The 19,440-nt window shown below is 54.4% G+C and overlaps 1 protein-coding gene across 1 annotated transcript in view; it reads left to right on the plus strand.

Annotated features, from left to right (window-relative positions):
• The window catches only part of SMG6 (SMG6 nonsense mediated mRNA decay factor), a 124,382-nt gene that overhangs the window by 47,682 nt on the left and 57,260 nt on the right, over positions 1-19,440 (plus strand). The window contains exons 11-13 of the mRNA XM_009995127.1: positions 6,786-6,902; positions 7,400-7,568; positions 16,256-16,457. Of these exons, the coding sequence (XP_009993429.1) occupies positions 6,786-6,902; positions 7,400-7,568; positions 16,256-16,457 (488 nt within the window). The remainder of the gene's footprint in view (positions 1-6,785; positions 6,903-7,399; positions 7,569-16,255; positions 16,458-19,440) is intronic.

A 19,440-nucleotide genomic window follows, 5' to 3' on the forward strand; every position in this document is an offset into this window, starting at 1 on the left:
CCTCACCTCCTAGGCCTCCCTCCCTTGGACAAGACGGGGTTTCAGCATGGAACTGAGGGAGCTCTGAGCTCCTGGGCAGCCCTTGCTGCTTTGGGAACATGTGCAGCGACTTCCTCAGTGCTGCTGCAGCCGAGTTCCCCCCCCTCTGGGGCCTTCCTGCCTCTCCACAGGGAGAGATCAGTACAGGGAGGTGGATTAAGGTTGTTACTGCAATCCAAAGGTCACTTTGGGAGGGATTCAGCCCTGTGAGCTGCAGGTGTTTGTGTTCAGCTCAGCTGAAGGGCTGGGGCTACCATCATGTCTGCTGCCTGCAAATTCACAGTCAGGGAGCATCTTTCCAGGAAAGCTGTCCATTCTTCCCAGGCTCCTTGTGGGGCATTAGCCAGGGGTGAGCAAATGCCTCCAGGTTCCCAGGCTCTTTCAGGGGCAGATGAGCTGGTGTGTGACTCGCCGCTTTCCCGTTGGAGAGCCAGGAGTGCCCGTGACTCACAGGTCCTGTGCGAGGGGGTGTGGGGGAAATGCCTTGAGCATCCCCCTGACTTTGCTGCTTTATATTCCTCCTGGCTTCTCCAGCATGGGCAGGCAGTGGTGGGACCAGCTGCCTGGACCAGCAGCACAGCTCTCCTTGCCCACTTCCCGCAGACACCCCAGTCCCGGTGGGCTGCCCTGTCTCCCTGCCAAGGCTGCGTCTGGCGGAGGGTGACTCACGAGGAAAACACTCTGGTGTCTGAGAGATAAGAGAGCAAACCAGTTGCCTTCAGGTGGTGTCAGCTGGGAGGTGACCAGCCTCTCTTCTTCCCTGCAGGGCAGCAGCCAGCTGGTGAATCAGTTGTCTGTGCTGAACTGCTGACACATCAGCCGGGTGCCTTAGGCATGTCACCTCCTGCAGCCCCTCACCAACCCATTATGTTGACCTCAGGATTGTGTCTGGAGACCAGTTCGTTCCTTTGATTGCTTTGACCTCAGGATTGTGTCTGGAGACCCATTTGTTCATTCCTTTGGTTGCCTTCACACATGGTCTTTTACCATGTCACCAGGGAAGGTGGGTTCAGCTGTTGCTCCCCAGGAGCAAAGCATGTCCCTGCTGCTCTCTCTGCCTGTGCTGGAGCTGCAGCTCAGGTTAGGATGAGGAGCCCAGCATGGAAACTGTCTCATTGGAGTCCTCCTGACCCTTGGCTAGAGCAGTCTAGTTGCCTGGATCAAAGGAATCTGGTCTCCTTTGAGACTCTTAACACTTGTTGGCTGGTCTTGTTTGAGCAGTGAAAGATTGAGCACTCCTGGTGTTGTGTTAGCTGGGATGGATGTAGGAGCGTGTTTGCTGCTCTGGCTCACTTGCATCCCTGCCTAGAGCACGCTCGGAGTGGAGCAACTGGGAACCCTCACTTCCAGCTCCCCTGCCCCAGCCCTGCGATTGCTCCCCTCCCTGAGGCCACGTGGGCAGCTGTGGCTCTGCCCTGATTGTCCCTCACAGGATTTCCTCCAGCACATGGCACTGGAGCGGCCGCAAGGAGCTTCCTCCATCAAGTCCCTCTCCTCGGAGCCGCCTGTCCCTCGCATCGCCTGCTCTTTTCCCATTCCCATTTCCTGTGGCTGGTTGTGTTGCCCTAATAGAGGTTTGGCATTGCTGTTTTGCACACCCTAGTGGGAGAGGGGATGTGTTTATCACTTTTCCTGGAGATTATCTGTTTAAGCACTCTCTGACAGTTACAATAACAAGGGCAGCGCGTTGTGTTTCCCAGCAAAAGGACACTCGCTGCTGAAAGATGTATAGCACTAATTAGAAATACATAACATCCGGCCACATGGCAGCCTTCTCCCGGCCGCTCCATTTCCTGAGCTCAGACGACTTTGACGACAGTTGGTTTATGTTTTCCATGAATATAATGTTCTCAGAGAAACACAAATTTCTCCCCGTTACAAAAGTCCCCATTCTCTCCGTCTCTCTCCCCTCCCTCCCCACGCACCCTTCCCTCTGTGAAGCAGGTAGATTTATGGCTGCAGAGAGTCCAGGTCGGATCCTGCCCAGCTCACGGGTCCTGCCCAGCTCACAGCTCCTGTGTGGATGCAGCTGAGAGCCCAGGCAAGCACTTGCAGAGAGCACTGGGGCAGCTTCTGTCCCACTCCCTGAGCTCTCCACAGAGGAAACTGCCTCCTGGTAGAAAAGCAATGCTGAGGAGCTGGAGAAAAAAACCCTCTTTCCTCCACACGAGGAAACAGGAGGACTCTTCTGCAGCTCAGAAGGTTTTCATGCTCTTCAGAAAAACTGCCTGTCCCTGGTTCCCAGTTGCTTTTTCTCTGTGCTTGCAGCGCAACGCTCATCAGCTTCCGTTTTTTGCATCCCATCCCCTCTCCCTGCTGAGCTCTGCTGCAGAGCAGGTAGCCTGGGAGCCAACTACAGGAGTCTGGGTCCAGTTTCCAGCTCGCAGCAAGCAGCAGTCACTGGTGCAAGGACATTTTTTCAGGGTTCCCCTCGTGCTGGATTGGAACAGGACAGTTGCTCTGCTGCGTGTAAAGTGGTTTAGGTGTGAGGGAGGTTAGATGGGAGGTAGGAGGAGGGAGCCTGCTCATGGAGGTGAAATCTTAGAAGGTTTTAGCTGCTGAAATGAATTCCGATTGAATATGGAAAAACTGCTGTATTTCAGATGTTTATAGCTTGGCCAAGTGTGGACAGATTTCTAGTAGGACAGGAAAACTCTCTGTTAAAATGGTTATTCTGCAGCAAAATCTCGGATCCCCTTTCCAGGATTTGCAGTTGCTACATTAGCTCAAGGAAAAGGTTGTAAGTGTTTTTTTCTAGCAAGGGTAAAGCACTGTCTTGTTTCCTAGCCTCATTCTCACAAGTAGCCGGACTGTTTTGGCTAAAGATTTCTGGAAGAATTTGGGCTGACACAGGCACCCAGCATGGAAACTTCAGCTCCAATAGTTAAAAGATAGTTAAAAGCCAACTGGAAAAAGGGTCTTATGAGTGGCTGGTGTCAGGCAGGCGTAATAACACGGTGCTCAAAACTCTGCCTGCAAAAACCTGCCAGAGCTCATGTCCCACTGACTGGTCCCACATCTGGAGTCCTCACCTCAGTGGGGGGTTTGCAGAGGGTGCAGGGCTCTTGCTCGTTTTTGGGGGGCAGAAAGACAGATCTTCATGGCAAAATCAGCCCATGAAGTGTGGGATAATGCAAATTACCCAGGCTGTTGTTCCAGGCTGCAAAGTGTTTGATGACTTTCCTGCTTTAAAATGCTCTGTCTGCTCCTTTCTAGCCCTGTCTAAGTGCACGTACCTCCGAGTTTTATTGGTATAGCTGATGTGGGGCTATAAGTGATTGAGAAACAGATCCAGCTTGAGAGAGCTCCCAGAAGGTGGGGTTTTAGGCCATCTCAGCTCCGTGCCGTGACTGCAGCCTGGCTCCTCAGGCTGTGTGGGGACAGCAGCTCGTGGTGCAGCCTATGGTGGGGTTCAGTGTTACCCTGAGTCAGTCGGGGCTGCAAACGCTGCACATCTTGACCTTAAGCTGTGGTTTAAGAAGCAGTTGAGGTGGCGGTGCCAGGTTTACCCACACTCCTCCCCCCACACATCACCTTTGATGGTGGTGGCACAGCCAAAAGGTGACATTTGGAACCCCAGTGAGCTGCATGACCTGGTTCACAGGGTGACTGCGCAGGTGGGAGCTGAGTGGTGACATGGTGACAGGAGCTGTTCAACTGATGCTGGCATGATCAGGGACGTTGGTCTGGTTGCAAGGAGAGGGGGAATATGTTGAGATTGTTGTTGCACAGCCTGGTCCTGTGCTGGATGATTTCCTGCAGAGCTGCAGCTGCTGGTGGCACACAGGAGCCACATCTCTGACCACCTCAGGTCCTCTGACCTCGTGGCATCTCTTTGCATGTGATTTCCATCCATAGTCTGCCTGACCCACTCCACACCGTGGTGTCCTTACTGCCCATCACAAAGACTCCACAAGTTTCGATCATAAGCTTTCTGCCCTTGGCTTGTACCCTCACCTTCACTATCTCTGTGGCCTGGGGTGCCACCCCACTGCCTCACACAGTTGTGACCACTCTCTCCAGGCTGCGAGCTCGGTGAAAGCTGAGGCTCCTGAGGAAGGTGATGAAAAGGCACAAACAGAAAGTTTGTTCTGATTTATGGTGCTTTCCCTGTTTGTCCTACAGTTAAACTCTTAGAGGCTTTGCTGGCAAGGCTGGGAGCTGCAGTGCTGGTGTACATTCAGGGTCTTGAATGAGCACCCACCACACTCTCACTTGGATGCTTGTCCTTCCCTGCCAGGTTTTTGGGCTGGAGGAGCCTTGAAATGAGGCTGACAAGCGTGGCCAGGGAATGAACTTTCAGAACCAGGGGACTTTTATGTAATGTAATGATGAGATGACAACACCCACAGTAGCTGAGCTGGAAGTGTGAGGAAACAAGCCTTAAATGTGGGTGTCCTGTTCCTCTTACCTGCACAGTGGGCAGCTTTGTGGGCTGTACCAGGGCTGAGCATCGTGGGAGCTGGTGGGCACGTGTTGCATGTCTGTAACAATATGAGATGTTTGATGGGGCTGGGGCTGCAGTGCTCAGCTGAGTGAGCAGGTCACAGTGGGCTTTCCCTGTGAGAATTCATATGCAGGAAATGTTTTTACTCTCTTTAGAGTCTTTAATGTTTAATGGGGAACTTGTAGCCTGCAAGAAGAGCTGCTGGTGGCAGTGGGACAGGCTGAGGTCCTGATACCAAGCCTGGCCATGACCAAGCACTGTTTGGAGCTGATCTCTCAAGTACATCAGGGCTGTGAGCAGTCATTTTGACCCTCAGTATCACAAAAGCCTTTTGAGCTTTGCCTTTTCTGGAGGGGGTGGACTTAACTTTTGTACTAGCCCAATTTGTGGGTGAGTGCAAGTCTGGCTTGAGCACAGTGCCCAGAGTCCCTGGGGTGCTGCCCACCCAAGGTGCAGGGGTGCTTGCTGAAATGCCCAGAGCTTTTCACTCACCCTGGGGACTGACCAGATTCAGATTTGACAGGATGATAGCCATGGTCTCATCGTGTGCCCCTTTAGGACAGGAGGTGAAGAGAGTCCAGCATCTCACCCGAGTGCGGGAGGAGGGAACATGGGGAAGATGACTGTAATTTCTTGAACTGGCCTCTGGCCAGAGTGCTGGGACTAACACTCTTAATTGTGGGAAAGGCTTCATGAAAGAGATTTACTGTCCCAGAGTGGTCACATCTTTAGTTTTATGTTTCCTCCAAAAGTTGACAGTCCCTGCAGGACAGCACTTCCTACCAGTGCTCTGCGGCACCAGCTCAGCCCTGGCTCTGGGAGCAGAGCACCCTCGTTCAGCTTCCAGATGCCTCCAGTGCCTTAGTGGTCTTCCCACTGGGTGCTGAACTCGCTGGCAGCTGTAAGAGCTGGCCAAACCAAGCCTACAGATCTTCCTCCTGCTTTTTTTCCTGTGTTTTCTAGGTGCGCTTTAGTCTTTTTCTGGTTGTTTTTAACCTCCTACCCTGTTGCTCTGAAATAATTTGCACTTAAAAACCCTGTGTTTGTTCTCGGTGCCTCAGGTGTTTTGCCAGCCCCAGCGGGAACCAGGTCTTCATGTCTTGCTTTAATCCTCTTGCCCTTTGCTCAAAATCCCTGCTCTGCCACATCAGGGGAGTTCAGCTTCCAACACCTTCTCCTTTCCCATGCAGAGCTGATGCTCGTGTTTGGGGCAGGAGTGCCCATAGCTGGGGCTCTGTGGGGGCTCTCCCTCCCTGTCGCAGTGCTGGGGCTTTCCTCACATACCAGTTTGGAGTCAGGACTAGGTGCATTCTAGATTTGCATTCTAGGTGCAAATTCTTTGCTTGGCTTGTGGCAGCTTTTCTCACAGCATCTGCTGTGTGAGGGCTGGAAGCCAGCGAGAAGCAGCCTGTGCAAACAGCACGGGCTGGTAGGGGACCCCTGAGCAGTGCGGGTGCATCCTGTGGCTCCACTTCCCTGCCTCCCTCTGGCCAAGCCCCCAGCCAGCTGCTCCCTCTGAGAGCTGGAGACAGGATGTGAAGTGGGGGCAGAGGGGATTGGGAGGGCAGAGGCTGCCTCTAAGGCTTAGAACCCTTCTGTGAGCAGGCAGCACAGTGCCCGAACGAGCACGGGCAGCCTGGCATGTCCCACGGTGCTCCCGGCCTCATTAAATGTAACCCACACCCAGCTCCAGGCAGTTCCCTCGAGCCAGCTCCCCGCTGCTCTCAGCAGCCTCAGAAGTGGTTTCTGGCTGGGTGTAGATGTGCTGGGGGGATTTGCTCTCACTCCGAGCCGGCTCTGTTTGGAAGAGCTGTGGTCGTGTGGCATCTACTTGAGTAACAGCTTCAATTAAGCTCTCTTGACAAGCTGTTTTGTGACTGGTGAACTAATGGGAGGAGCCCCCTCCTCAGCTGCTGAGGTTAAAACTCCAGTGGGGACAAAGATCAAACATGCAGCTAATTATGCTTTTAACGCTTAAACATACCCCCCTCCTCCAGGGGAAGGCATCAGCTCCAAGCAGCAGCTACTGTGTTGGGAGCCCGGAGTGTCAGCTTGGACAGGGCGAGGTGGGGATGGGCATGATGTGGGCAGTGTCACTGCAGCCTCTTCCTGCTCCAAAGCTGTTACTCACCACCTTTTTTTCCCACCTGCGTGGAGCAATTGAGTCCAGGACAGGTGTGAGGTGGGGAATTGCCCCCCCCCTCAGAGATCCCTGCCCTGTGTAGGATCGAGAAAGGGAGGCTGCAAAGGAAGATGGAGCATCTGACCTGCTTCCCCTGAACCCCTCTCTGTCTCCTAGAGTGCATTGCTGAGGACTGCCGCTCTGTCATCCAGGAACAGGCCACAGCCCTGGGGCTCTCCATGTTTGCTCTCTTGGTGAGGAGGTGCACCAGCCTGCTGCGGGAATGCCTGCAAGGTAAGGGGAGACGGCAGCATCCACCCAGCTGCCCTGGGGGCAGCCTGCTGGGGTTCAGGCCCTTGTTCCCTGCTGTTTGTACACCCCTTCCCCTCTGCTGGGGCCCTTGGCTCTGCCCAGGTTATGGCTGGATCATCGGGCAGGAAAGCCCCTGATGTGTATAGGCAGAAATGTTTGGAAGAGAGGGGTGAATGCAGAGCATGCTTTCTGCCAGCTGCTGGGAAACTTCCCAGAACTGGGACGTCAAGATCCTATCTCTGTGACTGGTGCCCTGGCACCCAATGTCCGCAATAAAAGGGATCACAGACATCCCAGCTTATCCTCCAGGCTAGCCCATGGCAGGAGAACAGATCTGGTTTTGTCCTTGCTGTGGTTTGTGGCTGTTCCCTTGTGCATCCCTGGCATGTTGGGATCTGTGTTCTGCATCCCCTGTCCCTGTCTGAGCCTGGCTCCTGGTCTCGGTGAGCTGCCTCAGCTCTTACATCTTGTATTTGCAGTTCAGCCACGAGAGGTGGAACAGGAGGATGAGGAGGATGACATCAAGGTCTCTGTCTTGCCCCAGGACCTGAAGGAACTGCTCCCTAGTGTGAAGGTCTGGTCAGACTGGATGCTTGGCCACCCAGACACCTGGAATCCTCCTCCAACTTCTCTCGAGCTCCCAAAACAGTATGTGCATCCTTTGGTCTGTCATTTGGTCTCCTTCCCTCCCTGGGCTCCTTGTGCCGCCTTAGCCCCTCACTTGTGCTGTGGCACTCTGACCTGAGCACCCAGGAGAGACTCACTGCACAGGGGATGTTTGGGGGGAGCTTGTCACCCTTGGTGACACATTGACTTCATTGATACATAGGTCAGTGTGAAGTGGTTCTGAGGGGACCTGGTGGGTGCCCTTTGCTTCTGTGTCTTAGAAAATGTCCTGTGCACTGGATTTTTACCTTCTGCTCAGGATGTGTGTCAGCTTTTGTTGGGATACATCTCCTTTACACGCTGTGCTGGCCCAGCCAGCTGAGCAGGCAGGGCCTTTCCCTCTGGAAGAGGGAACTCCGTTTCCAGCAGGAACATTTGGTTACCTATTTTTGACTGAATCAGTCCAACCTTGGTCAGGCTGGGTTGGCCTGGTGCAGCTTGCCTGTTCCTGGAGCTCCAAAAAATCACCTCCCTTCTCCTTCAGAAACGACATCTCTCTACCCCTGCATCACACAAAAGGGTTAATTTTCTAAACTGGCCCATTCCAGCCCATTAGTCCATAATGCGGACTAGGCAATTTGCATATTTTTGGACAGAAAATCGAGCGAAGGGGCCAAGTATGGAGTATGTGAAACAGTGTCTGAGCATGCTCCGTAGCTGCTTTCCCGCAGGATTTTCCATCTGCCTCCGGTACTCCGGATCCAGAGCCTGGAATCACGTCTTATTGTTAATCCAAAGGAGCCAGAACCCAGGGTGATGGGAAGGCACGTTAAGAGTAATCCAGCAAAGTGGCTTAACCATTAATGGGTCCCCGCTCCGTGTGTCAGGTCCAGTCCCGCTCTCCTAGTTTATTGCCTCCTACTCCCGTTCTTTTTCATTTGGCTGAGGAAATGGAAATCTCACACAGGAAGTTCTGGGCCTCATTTTGTGGAGATGGAGTCTGTTTTCTGTTTGTCGGCTGCTCGGTGTGGGACCGTTGCCTGCTCATGTGAACTGCTGCCCATCTTTGGGCAGGAACTCAAACTGGGATCCATCACGTGAGCCCGCCTGCACCAATCCCCCCTTCCCCTCGCGCTGCCTGCGCAGGGAGCTGCTCAGCCCTTGGCCACGGGTAGCTTCAAGATGGAATTTCTGATTGGGGTCGGGCAGCCAGCGCTCAGCGCCGGCCCCAGGATGAGCTGCCTCTCCCTCCTGTGGGGCTGTGTCCCACCTGGGCTGCCAGAGCAGGTGAACTGGGCTGGGAGGAGGTGGTGGTGGTGGCAGCTCGCCCCGAGGTGAGGTGGCACTTTGTGGCTCTTGGGGGAGCAGTGGGCATGGGTTGCAGGGCTCTTCTCTGCAAGGGCCTGGTCTGCTCTGTGGAGGAATGAGAGTCTTTGTTATGTAGAAGAGGCCTGACTTCTTCCTCACCTTGTCCTCTCCGTGGAGGGAGCCCTTCTTGTCCCACTGTGCTCTTCATCTGGCCATGGGGAACCTTCCTTGTGTTGTTGTCTGCCCTGGTGCTCACCAGGAGCACTGACCTTTTGTGTTGACCCAGCGTTATGCATCTGGATGTTAGTGGTCCAGGACTCTGGGACAGCAGTGCTTGAGCTTTCTCAGAGGTGTGAGTAGTGATGAATAGCAGGGACCCAGCTCTGCTCTTGGGCATGAACTGGAAGTTGGAACTTTTTCTCTGGAGGTGGGAAAGGAAAAGGGGAGCCCCACGTTGGTATTTCAGCTCTATTGGCACAAGCCTTCTGCCTGAGCTGTTCAGTAACCAGGTAGTCACTGAGACCAGGGGTTTAGATAGGAGCAGCTTCAAAGAAGTTTAGAAGTAAAGCATGGGTCAGAGCAGCAGGCGTGTTGGAGTAAGCCAAGGTTTATGGGCAGGGTGAGCTGAGGAGTGGGGAGAGCATGTGAGGAACAAGCACAGATGTGGAGTTGTGGAACTGAGTTGAGTGGCCTGTGCTGTTTCGCACATGCTCTATGGCTCACGGTGGCGGGACATGCCTTGAAGTCCCCACCAATGCCAATGGAGGAGCCAGCTGGACAAGCTGAAACCTCCTTCCCAGCACTCTGCAGCCATCACTGTCAGTGCCCCTCATGGTGGCACATGCACAGAAAAGGTGCAGTAAAAAAAAAAAGCCAACAACCAACCCAGAGCACAGAAGCAGTCTGTAAGGATGCCACAAATGTGCTAAAGCTTCTGGAAAAAACAGGCCCCGTACCCACCTGGCAGCCCCTGAGGAGCAAAGGCCTGGCCCAGAGTTTGCATCAAAGTGCAGCTCATCCGGGGCCAGCGCTGCTGCCAGAATGACGGGCTGGGCTGGGGGCCAGGGGGCAGCTTGTCAAGGCTCCACCAGAGCCTGGAGCCCAGGGCTGCCAGGGCTCCATCCCGCGGCCTCCGCTCACGCTGCCCCCGCCATGTTCACGTTTGCTCATCCTTAGCAAGAGAGAGGAGAGCTTGGGGGGGCTTTGAGAACGTCTAAACTCAGCCCAGCTGTGGCAGTTGGTTTATTGCTTTCAGCTGGTACTTGAACCCGGGTCCTGGTCTTGGAGTCTTTCCCAGGTTTAATCCCCGGAGCTTTCTCTGCAGCTGTATGACACTGCGCTGACCCCGAATGAGGATAGGAAAATAGAAACGGTGCCAAGCCAGAGTCTCTTTTTCATTTGCAGTCTGGCTGGCTGCCCATGACCAGGGTTACATAATGGGAAACATAGCTGGGGCTCTGGAGAGCCCGCGTTTCACCACGCTGCCCAGACCTTCGCGTTCTGATGCTATATATCTTCCTAATTGTAGCTCGGATGCATTTATCACACTGCTGGATTTGAGTCCTTACAATAAAAAAAAAAAAGAGAGAGAAGAAAAAAAAAAAGCCAACTCAACCCCACACTGAATTCCTCAGCTCACTGCTTCCCCTCGGATAGGGGCGGAGGGAAAGGTGTGAGGGCTGAGCGCCGGAGTGGGCTCTGTGGAGAGGAGTGTGGGGCTCTGTCTTTGGGGTCCTTTTCTTGGCAGTGGCTGGGGAACAAACCCCAGCTCCTGGCAGGCAGCCTCTCCCTAGCTGGGGGCTCAGAGGTCCTGACTCCTCTCCCCAGAACCACCCTCCCTGCCCTGGTGCTGTCGTCTTGGCCACGTCTGCGCGGTGGCTGCGGCTCAGGGGATGTGCTGGGATGTGTTTTCAGGCCAGGAGGCCACAGAGGGGTGACGGGGTGCCTGGATCCCTCTCCTGGGGCTGCTGTGTGCATGTGAGAGGCAAGAGGGGTCCTTCCCCTCTATGTCTTTAGGAGAGGGGCTCAGAGAGTTTTCCATGGCTCTTTTGTCAGGTGTTTCAGCAGCTGAACTTGACCATGGCCATCCCTGCTTCAGAGCAGCAGTGTCCTGCAGCTCAGGGATTGTGTGTCTGGACAAGGTGTTCCCAGATCTTCTAGCAGCAGGCAACAGGCACTTCTGTATCTCAAAATGAACTTATATCTATGTTTCATGGCAAAAATTGCATTGAGGTCTGAGCAGGCGGTCATTCAAAGCAGTTGCATTGCCATGGGTTGGAGTTGCTCCATGGGTTGCTTCAGCTGGGTTGGAGCAGTCCAACTGTCCCCAGGAGTGATTTGCAGGGTGTAAAAGTAGGGAGTCCAAGGGAGAGAGGAGCTGGGTGGATCTCCTAAGGCAGAGATATTGGCAGCAGATGGGGCGAAAGGCAGATCTCCAAGGAGGCTGCTGTCGTTCAAGGGACTCCATCTCCTTTTGGGACATATGGTGAAGAGGGCTGGGCAGGGGAGAGCGAAGCTTCTCCTTGCTCTGCCACAAGGAATCCTTCGCTAAATGAAGCGCAAGAATTGATGGGGAAGCCACTGGCTAGACAGAGAAACTGCTGCAGGGCTGAGCCTGGAGAATCCCTGCTCCTTCCATGCTGGAGCACAGGGCCTCTTGGTTTGTGGAGACTGTCTGCAAGCATTTAAAAATGGTTAATTTAAACCAAGTATTAAATTAAATCCAAAAGCTCTGAGCACATTTTAGAGCTTACCTTCCCAGAGAGATCTGCCAGATCGCTCTCATCACATCTCTCTTGCGGAGAAGTGTCACTGAGATGGCAGCTCCCACTGGGACAGATGGACAGGGTCTTGGACAGGAGTGCCAAGACCTTGCTGGATTTTGCTGGAGACCAAATGGAAAATCCCTTTTGCAGAGCTCAGCCTTTGTTAGTAATTCTGGCCACCAGAGTTTCCCTATCAAGACATCAAAGTGAGTGTTCAGAGGTGTCTCAGTGGTGTAAATCTGGCCAAGAATGAAGGTGAAGTTGAGTGAAGCAGAAGCCAAAAAGGTTCCGTGGAGAAGCAGAGGCTGGCTGGGAGGAAGCTACACCTCTCCCGGGGTGGAGAGCATCCCTCTAGCTTCAAAGGCAGGTTCCCAGGAAAGGAAGGGGCTGGCCAAAGGGACCACATGCAGGGCAGAGTGGAGGAGGTAATTGGTGTCACAGGGCAGAGGGGCTTTGGCCACATCATCCCCTCTTTGGGCAGCTGTGTTCAAGCCCAGGTCAAGGTTGGTGAATGCCTTTTAAGAAGAGCTCCCACCACCAACTCCTTTTGTGCCTTGCAGAGGAGCTGCTTTTAATTCAGCTTCCCCTGGGGTGGGAGAGAGGAAACCCAGGAGGGGTTTGCAGAGCTCTTTGTAGGGATACAGGAGCTGGGGTGGGCACCAGGTGCTGGTGGGTGCAGGTCACCAGGCCCTGGGAGCACAGGAGACGTTTGCCATCTGCAGGGCAGCGCGGCAGCCGGGGAGCACAATGCTGGGCTTCTTCTGCGCCGCGCTTTCCGGGTTTGTTCTGCAGCTGTGGGGTTTGAATGTTAGTGTTTAAACAAGCTGGTATTACACAGGAAATGGCCACCTCCACAGGCCCCCGCAGGCTTGTAACATGGGGTCATTGTGCTTGATATTAATCACTAGGCAGCCCGCGCCCCCGGTGAAGATGGTGGCTGCGCCGGCAGGGGTTTGGTGAGCGTGGAAATGTGGAAAGGGTGGGTGTCAGGAGGATGGCTCCAGACTCTTTTCCACAGTGTCCAGTGACTGGGCAAGGGGCAGTGGGCACAAGCTGCAGCACAAGAGGTTCAGGTTAAACATGAGAAAAAACTTTTTTACTGTGAGAGTAACAGAACCCTGAGACAGGCTGCTCAGGGAGGTTGTGGAGTCTCCTCTGGAGACATTCCAAACCCATCCGGAGGTGTTCCTGTGGGATCTACTATAGATGATCCTGCTTTAGCAGGGGCGTTGGACTAGGTGATCTTCAGAGGTCCCTTCCAACTCAGTGATCATCAGGCTGGCCCTGGCACCCTCTGCTCTCCCCACACTAGTGTGTGCCTCTCACCTTGCAGTGCTGCCTTGCCCATCATGGGCACCTGTCTTTGCCTGGAGCCATCCCTGCCCGGAGCCAACACCTCCAGGGCCACACTCCAGCAGCCCTGCTGCAATTGCCTCCATCCTGTGGCGGTGGCCCGGCCGGGCTGGGTCCTGTCGGCGTGCAGCTGGGCTGTGCTCACACTGACAGCTACATTAAACCTGGAATCCTGAGGCAATAAAAAAGAAATTAACTCTTATTTTTTTTTCCTGTCCTAGTGGGATAAGCAAATGTAAATGTGTCTGTGGGGAAGTGAATGAACCCCCATTCTGAGGAGAGACCTCGCGCTAACCCCTCGCTCGCTTCCTCAGTTAAAAGCTCTGGGAGCCTCATCCCAGTACCTGGGAGCAATGTGCCTGGGCTCAGAGTCAGTAATTCAGGGGCTCCCTGCACAGGGGGACCCTGGAGCTGTGGCACAGTGTGAGCACAGCCCTGCCAGGCACCTGGGCCTGCCTGGGCTCAGCGGGAGGTGCCAGCACCGCAGTGTTGTTGGCTGACATGAGCCAGGAACGCCTGGGGGTGGCCACAGCGTCGTCCTGGGAAGAGGCAGTGGGGAGAAGTTGCCTAATGGAGCTCTGAGTGCATCTCCCAGCAAGAGATCCACAGAGTTGTGTGATGCCAGCATTGAGCTGTTATCACTGGCTGGCTTTGCCAGCAAGGAGCAGCCAGTAAATCTGGTAAATAATGTTGGTGGTGGCAGTGCTGGGAGATGCTGTGCAGAGGAGGAGCTGTGCCTGACGCAGGGGCAGACAACTGTCAAACCTGCTCTCTGTGGTGCTACCCCTGCTGTGGTGCTGCAGGAGAAAACCAGAGCAGAAACACCAACATCACCTTCTTTATTGGCTTTTTGAGGGCTCTGCAGGGTGCTGCATGTGAGAGGGTGCAGCCCTGCTGCCGCAGAGCTGCTCAGGGCTGCATTGCAGTGAGTTCCTGCTGCCTGGGGAGCCAGCACAGGCTGCAGGAAGCTCAGGGTGGAAACCTAACACATCCCATGCAGATGACAGATGTGGCAAGGCACTGTGAAGCTGTAGGGAGCTGGGGATGAAGGGGATAAAGTGACAGGGACTGCTCTCACTCTCAGGGGGTGGTGAGGGGCTGCCCTGCCTGGCAGCACTGCTGGGGGGAGAGGCCAGGGCTGCTGGGCTGGAGGGGCACAAGGGTGCTGGGAACATCGTCTGGGTGACTGTTCACACGGTGGTTTCCTGACACAGGGTGCCAAGCCCTGCGGAGGGAGATGGGTCCCTGTGCTTCCTCTGTGCTGCTCCTTCACCCCACTGCCACCCCTGCCCCGCTGTGGATCCTGGTCCTGCCCAGCATCCGACCCCTGCCCTCTCCCTCTCTCCTTCCCTCCCTTGCCGCTCATCTCCAGCCTCTTCCCGCAGCTCTGTTTCTCTGGGAAGACAGGCGAGGTCTCTGCAATGTGTTTCTTTCCCTTCTCCACCCTGGCCCCATCCACCTGGCTGCCTCAGCCCCCTGGGAGCATCCTCTGCACTGGCGCTTGTCCCCAACACCCCTGTGTGCCTGTTCCTTGGCAGATGCAGATGCTCTCCCTGTTCTTCTCCCCCACTGATGCCTTCAACCCCTGCACCTCCTTCGGCCCAGCCCAGCCCTCACTGGTGGGGCCCCACCAGTGCTGTGTGACCAGACCCAGGCAGCCCAGCCCAGTTGCCAGCAGGGCACTGGGGGAGGGCTGAGCCTCCCAAGCCCTGTGCATCTCCCATGGGCAGAGCTCGCCTTGGAGGTGGCCCAGAGCAGCCCTATCACATCCGGTGCTTGTCTCTGCAGCCTGGGCCGGAGGATAAACTATCAGGGCTGTGGGGCAGTGGATCATTCCTCTTATTATTTTCTTCTTTTGCAGATAGGGGTCGTGGAAAGTTCAGTTCCTTTTAACCCTCGCAGCTCTGTTTATTTTCCAGCTGGTAGCACAAACGCAGCGTTTCCCATTACATCACAAAGGGCCTCGGACAGATCCCTCCGAAAAACGTGTTGCAACTGTTTATTTTTTTCCATATTTAAACATTTCTGACAGCCAGACCTGGCTGAGCCAAGCAATGGAGCTTTGTGAATGAACCCAGCTCCTGGTGTCTGTGCTCAGAGGGCTTTGAAGGACCTCTTCTCCTCTGCAGCATGAGGGCTGGGGCTGGCTGGGGGACGTGGGCGACTCTGCGTTACATGTGTGCTGATTACGTGCCGGGCTTTGATTAATGGCTCCTCATTCTGCCTGGCTCCCAGGACGCTCTTGAAAACAAGATGTTTCATTTCAGTGTGCTTTCCTGGTACATTGATTCCCGTAAATAACCAAGTGCAGACTCTGTCCACCTGGAGCAGTTCAAAGAGCAGGGGGGCCTCTCTCCAGCCCTGGGCCGGTCACTTCTGCACCCCCAGTGATGCTGGCTGCCCTGTGCTGGTTGGTGCCCCGGAGGCGTGGGGTGGAGGAGCTGCCCTCCTCACTGCCACCAGGAGCAGATAAGCCCCAGTTCCCTCTGTTCCCTGTTTTTGTCCCAGTTAGCCCAGTAAAAAATCCAAATGTGAATGCTTTTAGAAACATGAGAGAGAAATGCAGTACCAGGCAGGCTGCCCAGCTGCAGTGCCTGCGTGCTTGTTGCCTGCTTTCCCTGAGCTTGGCCCTCTTTGGGCTGTTGGGCCTTCCCCAGGGATGTGTGATGGAAATAGATGGAGAGTGGTCCAGGGCTGCTGGTGGCCTTGTGTTCACACCCTGCTCCCCGCACGTCGCTGCTCCAGGAAGGTGAGACACCATCGAGACAGCTCTGCAGGTCACTCCCAAGTGTTGAAACTGTGGCCAGAAGCAAAACGTGGCTTAACTAAAAAAAAAATAATATCTGTGCTTTAGGGTGTGGCTGTTCAGCACGTGGTCACAGCAGGTAACAGCCAGGTGAAGGAACAGGTGGCCCAGGCTGGGCTGGAACCCCCACGGGTGCCTCTTTTGCCCCAACAGCAGCACGGGGGGTTGATCAGTCCTCTCAGCAGGCTTGGAAATTGAGTAATAAGCATCGTTTCTCCTAGCGGGAATGAGCCAGGTTCCCGCCTGCACGGTGAAGGGTGAGATCCTGGGAGCTGTCTGCATCCGGGTAGGCCTGGTGGGACACCAGTGTCAGTGTGGGTGAGGGTTCCAGACCCTCCCGGTTGGGTGCCAGCGCAGCTGTGGCCAGAGCCCTCCCGGTGGGCACGTTTGGTGGCTGCCTGGCCTGGCCTCACCTCTCTGGTATTTGCTGCAGCATTGCAGGCAACTCCCAACACATTCCAGGCCTGAATTGCTCACGTCTCTCTTCGTTCTCCCAGGGTCTCAGTAGATGTGTGGGCGACGCTGGCTGACTTCTGTAACATACTGACCACAGTGAATCAGTCGGAGGTGCCCTTGTACAAGGACCCAGATGATGACCTTGCCCTGCTCAGCCTGGAAGAGGATCGGCTGCTCTCGGGCTTCATTCCCCTGCTGGTTGCCCCCCAGGAGCCCTGCTACGTGGAGAGGACCTCGGACAAGGTCAGCAGTAGGCCAAACATCCCCCCTTGATTCCTCCAGACTTTTTATTCTTGGGAAGTTTTCTGTGCAAACGGAACACGATTAAGTCATTGAGAAGGGTGTTAAGGGAAAATATCGACCTTTCAGCCGCTGACATCCAGCTCTGTGTCATGAAAACCCCTCTCGACTTCCTCTGGTGTGTGTGTGCTCGCTGGCATGTTGTATATACGATCATTTCCTCACTTGTTTAAATAGTGCAGCTTGTGTTGGCAGTGCTCTCGGTGCACTCCAAATGGTTTGCATCATGCTTAAAGCACCCTCCCCCTCCCCCCGGCCACAAAACTCTGCCTTAGGAAGGCAGCCAGGACTTTTTTCCTTCTCTAAAGAGGAGAGTGATAAATAGGTGACTAGAGAGAAGCAGACACCATGTGTTAACGTACAAAAGGCTTTTAGGAATATGAAGCATTCCCCACTGCCCGCTCTCTATTTTCCTTTCTTTGCTCTAGGAGCCCATTCCAGCCTGAACTTTCCTTTGGCTGTTTGTTTTTAGAATAATGAAATCAGTTCCCTTGTTGATGTGGGGTTTTGGGTCTGCTCTCTGCCACCACCTGGCCAGAAGGGACCTGGGGGCTGCACTTGGATAACGTGTCTGAACCTGATGGGGGATGGAAGAGGCACAATGGCATTTGTTTTGCACACCCTTGGAGGCACGACAGGATAAGAGTGGCCCTCAACAGTTTCCTGCTTGGAGGCTGAACTGCAGCACCAGAGACTCTGCTCATCTGGGAAGCTGCAGTGTTGCCTCCCCGAGCAGTTGGTGCTGCAAGAGGAGAAGTGGAGATGGAGAGCTTGGTTTCTGTGGACAGCCTGCATGTGACAGTGGCAACGTGCCTTCCCGTGTGCCACTTCTTGATATTTGCCTGAAATGACAGTGAGAAATTTAGGACATTTGTCACAGAGGGACCCAAGAGGTGCACATTTCTGTTTCACTTCTCTGTCTGCCCGGCCCGTGCTTGCAGCTCTGCCCGCGGCAGGGGAGCTCAGGGACCCAGTCAAACTGAGAGCTCTTCTGGTTTGGGGGAGCACCTTAGTCCAGGAAGTCACTGTGGAAAAGATGGATTTTTGAGGCTCTGTTTGAAGGGCTTAAAATAACAAGGATTCTGTTGCCATTGCTGCCCTAAGGTAGCCAGTTCACCCAGCGTGTGCCATGGCCTCACAGGGTTCTGCTGGGGACAGTCCCAGTGCCCCACTCGCTGCACGGGGCCTCTCTCCCAGCAGCCACAAGCCAGAGTGCCTAGCAGGCAGGTGAGGTGGTTGAGCAGCCCAGTCTGATTCCCCTTAACCCACGGGAAGGGATTGGTGTTCCCTGAGCTCTGCCTGTTCTACCCTCACACGGGTTTATTCGCAGTGCCATCTGCCTGCCCTGCCTGGCACTTGCACCCACGTATGTGGAAGGAGACATGTCTTGTGTCCTGGAGCTACACCTGAGCTTGTGAGCTGAGTGTTCTCACTGTCCTGGCTCCCTCTGGTTCTGCTGAGCTTGACAGTTCTCACTGTCCTGGCTCCCTCTGGTTCTGCTGTTTATAACCAAACTGTACACACCACTGATGGGACAGACACAGTGGTACCAGCTCAGCTCTGAAGAGGCAACACAGATCCCAGAGAGAAGGAGCCAGGCCTGGCTGTGTCTGTCCCCCCTTCCTTTTTTTATCGCTGCTTCTCTGGGTCTTGTTTGGTTTGAAAGTAACTGACTTTGGAACCATGATCCCACCCAGCAGGCTGAGGTGTTTGTGTAGGTCTGAGCCCCTGTTGTGTGTCAGTTGTGTTGTGCCATCTTCTGGCCTCTGCCTTAGGCACCAAGCACATCACAGAGGCAGGAACCTCCACGTGGCACTGGAGGAACCCACGGGTACCAGCACTACCCTGGACACGTTTAGCAGAAGCAACAGGTTCTGCAGGGTCTCTTCTGCATCCAGGTTTTTTGTTAATGGTCAGACTGGTGAGATGGCAGGTGTGCAGGTTCACTTTGCAAAGGACACCCAAGAGGGTTATCACCCAGTGAGACAGAGCAGAGATCTCAAAAGCCTGACTTCCAGGAAGGACCTGGAAGAGCTGGGGCTTTTTAGTCTAGAGGAAATTCAAGGAAAATACAGTGAGCAGTTGCAGAGAAGAGGACAAGCTGTCCTCCAGCTCTGTGCTGAAAAGCACAGGAAGGAATGGGCATAAATTGCAACAAAATAGATTAAGATTAGTCTTCAGGAAAGGCTTCATACCTTTGGGTAGTTAAGTACTTGAAAGCAGCTTCCTTAGCAATTCTGCAGAATCTTTTCAGCCTCAGAGATTTTTAAAAGCAGGCTGGGTGGCTCTCTCAGGTACAGCCTGGGTGGAGGTGAACTGCCTTGGAAAGGGAGGCAAAGTGACCTCTTTGGATGCTTCTGCCTCATTTTCTGTCATTCAGCAAAGCTGTAGAAAGGGACTGGAATGGCAGCTGCGTCATTACAGTCAAGTGACTCCTTACTCCACAAATCTTCTCCTTCTGTGGTATTAATGAAGTGAATTATTTGACCCTCCAGAAGCAGGGGGTTGTAGAAGGCACTGCAGACCAAGCCAGGAAGGTATGATTGAGAGGCATAAACCCAGATGCCTTTCACAAATGGCTGTGAGCAAGATTCAAAAAGGCACTTTCCTGCAAAGAAGCCCTTGGTCCCGCTTAACTGGGGGTCCCCTGTCCCCCATCCCCTCCCTGTCCTCCTCTTAGCCTGCAGAGCCCAGGTGAAGCTGACTCCTCGGGCTGTTGGCAGTGGAAAGGTGCTGTGTCCATGGTGGCAGGAGGGGACCTGTGTCCCTGAGCCTCAGTCAGAGGATGGCAGCAGGAACTGGCATGTACCACATCCAGTCATATTGCAGGAACTTTCCCATTTGTGTGCTCCTTGTTGGTTGCTGTTTGACTGAGCTGTGAGCAGGTAAGAAATGATATTTCTGTGCAGCAGGAACTCCTCCTTCT

The sequence above is a fragment of the Chaetura pelagica genome, unplaced genomic scaffold, assembly GCF_000747805.2.
Source record: "Chaetura pelagica isolate M959 unplaced genomic scaffold, ChaPel_1.0 scaffold713, whole genome shotgun sequence".
NCBI lineage: Eukaryota > Metazoa > Chordata > Aves > Apodiformes > Apodidae > Chaetura > Chaetura pelagica.